Source organism: Quercus lobata, chromosome 9 (assembly GCF_001633185.2).
Source record: "Quercus lobata isolate SW786 chromosome 9, ValleyOak3.0 Primary Assembly, whole genome shotgun sequence".
NCBI classification, from domain to species: Eukaryota; Viridiplantae; Streptophyta; class Magnoliopsida; order Fagales; family Fagaceae; genus Quercus; species Quercus lobata.
In genome coordinates this window covers 11,066,827-11,071,585 of record NC_044912.1, presented here as the reverse complement: position 1 = coordinate 11,071,585, position 4,759 = coordinate 11,066,827, and the positions used below count along the sequence as shown (strand labels likewise).

Genomic DNA, 4,759 nt, shown 5'->3' with positions numbered 1-4,759 from the left:
GACGTTATAAGGGGTTCATTTCAAGTACGATAAATATGCAGAAACTTGCAAGGTGAGCTATTAATGTCCCATATTCTTTTCCTCAGTTTGTAGTTTAGGCAATTACAGTATAAGACTAGACATCATTCACGTATCTATATTAAGTTATTCCAAATTTGATTCGGAAGGCATTTATAATGTACCAAAAACTAAGTAGCGATAATGAATTGCTCAAGATTGTTAAAATTGTCAGTAATCACAATAAATTAAATCGGAGATGGAATATATTGGAAATCTCAAGGCATTCATTCACATACAGATAACTAACCTCAGTCAAAAGTTAGGATATACACAATGAATTCAAATGACTACCGGACAAGGACCAAATACACACATACGACTATGACTATTTAATGCCTCCATAGCAGCTCCAAGCCTCCAACAATATTCTACAAATTGAAAATGACATCCTAACTATTTTGCCAAAACTTTTAAAACATTCGTGGGAAGAGGTTGAGAGGCAACAAGGCCTTAAATCATTGGACTATCAACAACAACAACAACAACAACAACAAAGCCTTTGTCAAATTACCTTAGGATTGGCTATGAATAGACTAATCAGAGTCATCCACATAAAACTGTAGTAGATTTCAATTGTTCACCTTAACCCTTGCCTGCCAACACATCCAGCTGTCTCAAACGACCATCAGATGAAGATCCCTCCAGCCAAGAAGTCTGTCTCAGATTTCTGTTGTTGTAGATATTATCTTCATGCTTCTCAGGGAGCTGTTTATAAGCTACCTGATGCAGTTGCAGCCATGCAATCATGCTAACTGCTACCAAAGCAGCATTGCCCACTATCCCACCCACGTGATCCAATTTAAGGGATTTCTTTACGAAATCAAAACTTGAAAGAAGAACTTTGATCAGTATATTAGACCTCTTCCCTTCATGAGAAACAAATTTCTCACCAGACGGACTAAATGGTGGACCATATAGGTTTTCAGGTGAAACAAAGTGACCTCCATCACGTACATCTCCCACAAAAGTAAGAGCTTCTTCAATGACTTTGTATTTCTTACCATGATGTTCAGACAATCTCATTGCAAGAACGATACGGCTTTGTTCTAATCGGGCAATTGCAGCATCTCTCTCAGCCCGCTGCTGTGTTTGAACAGTCTGTGAAAGAGAACCACACAGAGTCGGTCAGCAAGTTGCAAATTGCAATTCCACAATAAGAGCTTCATTGTAAATTCTATCATCAGCTAGAGACAACTTATGTCAACAATGCCATGCCCCAACTATCTACTCATGTATATATAATTTCACAATATACTACTCATTTTGCACAAGAATGTGGCTTATCATGTGAGAGTTAGAGGCTCTCCAGAAACCACTAGAAATTGAGAAAGAGGTACATGCCATGTCTATCCAACAATAACAAGTCCTGTGTGGACAACTCCATGATTCCGGTCTTTCTTTCATTCTTGTCAAATTCAAATGCCATTCTCCATTTCAACTCCTTAATATGAATATGCAAGACATGTCAGCTGACAAAGGCTCTGTTTAGTGGGGCTTTATCAAGGGTGTTTCAGCTATTAAAAAGCAGAAACTATTTACATCTTGTTAGGAAACACAGAGGTGCTTCAGCTTTTTGTCAATTCCTTGAGAAGCCACCAAGTTTTCACATTATTAAAAAGCTATAGATCTCCCAAAGTTACCATAATTCTCATCTTGTAATCAATTGATGCCACCCTTTACTTCTTGACTTCCTAAACTTTTAGTTTGTTGCATTTCTCTTATCTTCCCCAAACTCAAACACTTGCACCATATTGTCATTGGCTCAAAACAACCAAACCCAATCAACTCAACAAAGTCATCTGAACTTCATGCAATTGGTGCATGAATTCCAGATTTAGTATCATGGACATTTATTAATCAAACCTAAGTCCTCCAATTTACTCAATTTTAACAGCCTTCTTACTTCCCCTTTTGATCACAGCGAACAAGAGGACATTCAGACACTTTTTCATTAATTATTAACATATGTTTTCATTTTCTGCCCTGTATTAAATCAGTATTCAATTAATCTATCCAAAACAAATTGCTTACCCAAGTAAAGCATTTTCATATAAGATCCAAAAAATAACAAGAACTATACCAATGAGCAAAGTAGAGGGTCAGGTTGTGTATTGAAGACCCACTGGGTCCGTATGTATTTACAAAACCCAGATTTTCATTTATCTTTCCATAGTAACTGAACTCAAGCTTAATGTCAAGATAAATCAAGACACTACAAGAAAAACAATCTATTACAATTTTTACTTACTAAGAAAGTGGTGGAAAAAAGATCTTTAAAGTTTATGTCTACCAACAAAACAACAACATTAGGAAAGAGTACTATATTTCCTTTCATTCTCCTCCATTCTCACAGCAAACAAACAGAATGTAATGAAAATACAAGATACCACCAGCGAAAAACCCAAGAAATGCAACTCACTTCAAAGTAACCAAGTTAAATTTTAAAATTCCTTAGAAGCACTAATCCCTTCCCTTTCCTTTTTCCTAAATCTTCTTGGTAATCAAACGTGGTTCAACCCAAAAATGCAAAATATACCAAACCAATAAACCATTCTCATTTCTACAAATTTTCATCCATCTCCCCACGTAAACGTCAACATCTCCAGTTCCCTTAAACTCATATCTCCACCACCTAAAGCCTACATTATAGAGCAATATTATAACTCAATGGCACTCAATGGCACTGAGTCTGTAACTCAATGGCACTGTCTGCTCCCATTTATGAGGAGAACCGGGGTTCGAATCCCCTCTCTCCCATTGTCCTCATTTTTGCAATATTATAACTATCGAATCATCAACAACAACAAAACTCAACAAAGCCTTTTGCACTATTGTACATCATCAGTACACTATCACCTATTTCACGTTTTAAAAATGTGGACATCACACGTGAAATTGCAGACGATGTTGGGTATACAAAGTGTACATCAACGAGTGTGCGAGAACAATTACTCGCAACCTAATTGACCGAAATGACTTCATTTTTCGGATACCACTAAGCAGCTTAAATCTCTTTCTCTATCTCTACCCGATTATCTCTAGCAGCAACCAAATGTATATGAAATCAAATCCATAAGAAATTCAAAGCTATTGGCTTAAAAAAAAGATCATATATATAAAATCGAAGCCGATTCCTAAGTTGCATAAAAAGATCGAAGGAAACCCTAGAAAATGAGAGGACAGACTCACATGGAAGAACTCGAGCTGGTCCTCGAGGTTCTCGAGCGCGGTCCGAATCGCATTGAGACTCTTGGCTTCCTGGATGGCCGAGTCGTCATCGTCGACCGGGAAGCCCTTGACGAAAACGAACCCGGCCCGGCCGGTGTCCTCGACGGCGTCGTTTTCGAGGTTGAATTGCTTCTTTTTGTTGATGTTGTTGTGGTGCTTTCTGAGAGCTTTGACGGAGTTGAGAAAGTGAGTCCGCGAAATTGAGTGGATAGCGTCGCTGAGCTTGTCGTGAAGGTCCCAGATTTTCTCCAGAACCGCTTCGATTTCTTCCAGCTCCATGTCCCATTTCATCATCGATTTCTTTTTTAATTTTTGTCTTTTATTGCAATACGTCTATAAATAAAAGAAAAGGAAAAAAGTGAGGGCGCGAATAAAGAAGGAAATTTGGGGGGAAGAAAAGAATCTTCTAGGGTTTGTTTGGATTTCTGTTTTAATTTTGTATTCCATCCAACTCCAACATGACCACACGTTTTTTTTGGGTGTAATTAAGTGTTGTTGAGAGTTAAAGCTGTCCATAGATCAGTTTAACCCGGAACCGACCCGACCACTTTGGATCCCCAAGATCAAGACCACCGACGATCAATAGGAGGAGTCAAATTAGGTGGGTCGGGCCTCCTCGGATAGCAGTTGGTCCTTGGTTAGAGTTGGGTTAGCTGAAACTTGCTAAATATGGTTGGATCTTGAAGAGATTTGGTCAAATCTCTACGAGATCTCGTCTGGTTTCAAAGAGATTTGGATGGATCTTGACAAATTTAATAAAAAATAATCGAGAACTGCTCATATTGACAAAGAAGGACAAGATTTTGATGCATAGATCGACTAGAACCAAGTTTTAATGAGAAGACCTGCTGTTTCAGTTGTAGGAGACAAAGACCAGCTGCCGATCATCATTGGCGTTGGGTTAGCTCGAACAAGTTAGGCAATTGGGTTGATTTACGAGTCTAATTGGACACCCCTATTGATAGTCAAGAGACTTTAGACAACCTCTTATCTCATATTCTCAATTGACATTTTTTGGGGGAAAATTGGTAGAGTTACAAACAATTTTACAAATTGTTTTACAAACTATTGATATGGTAAGTCAAAAAAATGATGTTAATGGTAATTCCATATGAAAACCAGTAAAATTTTGTCACAACAACAGTTTGTAAAAGGATTGTAAAATATATAGTTGAGTTGATTAGTTTTTACTAGTTATTATTTAGACCCACCATTAACATTATTTTTTTTACCTATTATTGATAATCTTCTACATCAATCGGATGTGAAGTTTATTATTATTATTATTATTATATATATATTTTTTTGTGTTTATAGACTTTCTCAATACATAAACATTTAAAGTTAGAATTCTCCATCTCCATTATAACAATCAAAGTTATAAAAAATAAATAAATAAAATTGAGAATTTTGACCGCTCTTCAATAGATCAAACATGTGTTTTTGATAACCTTTGAATCGTAGCTTAATC

At 36.9% G+C, this 4,759-nt stretch overlaps 1 protein-coding gene across 1 annotated transcript; it reads right to left on the bottom strand.

Annotated features, from left to right (window-relative positions):
* Window positions 1-241: 241 nt before the first annotated feature.
* On the bottom strand, window positions 242-3,703 carry LOC115962056 (plastid division protein PDV1). The gene is made up of 2 exons (XM_031080924.1): window positions 3,250-3,703; window positions 242-1,158 (listed from the first exon to the last, which is right to left on the bottom strand). The coding sequence occupies exons 1-2, from the start codon at window positions 3,580-3,582 to the stop codon at window positions 643-645; spliced, it is 849 nt and encodes a 282-aa protein (XP_030936784.1). The 5' UTR covers window positions 3,583-3,703; the 3' UTR covers window positions 242-642.
* Between the last annotated feature and the right edge of the window lie 1,056 nt (window positions 3,704-4,759).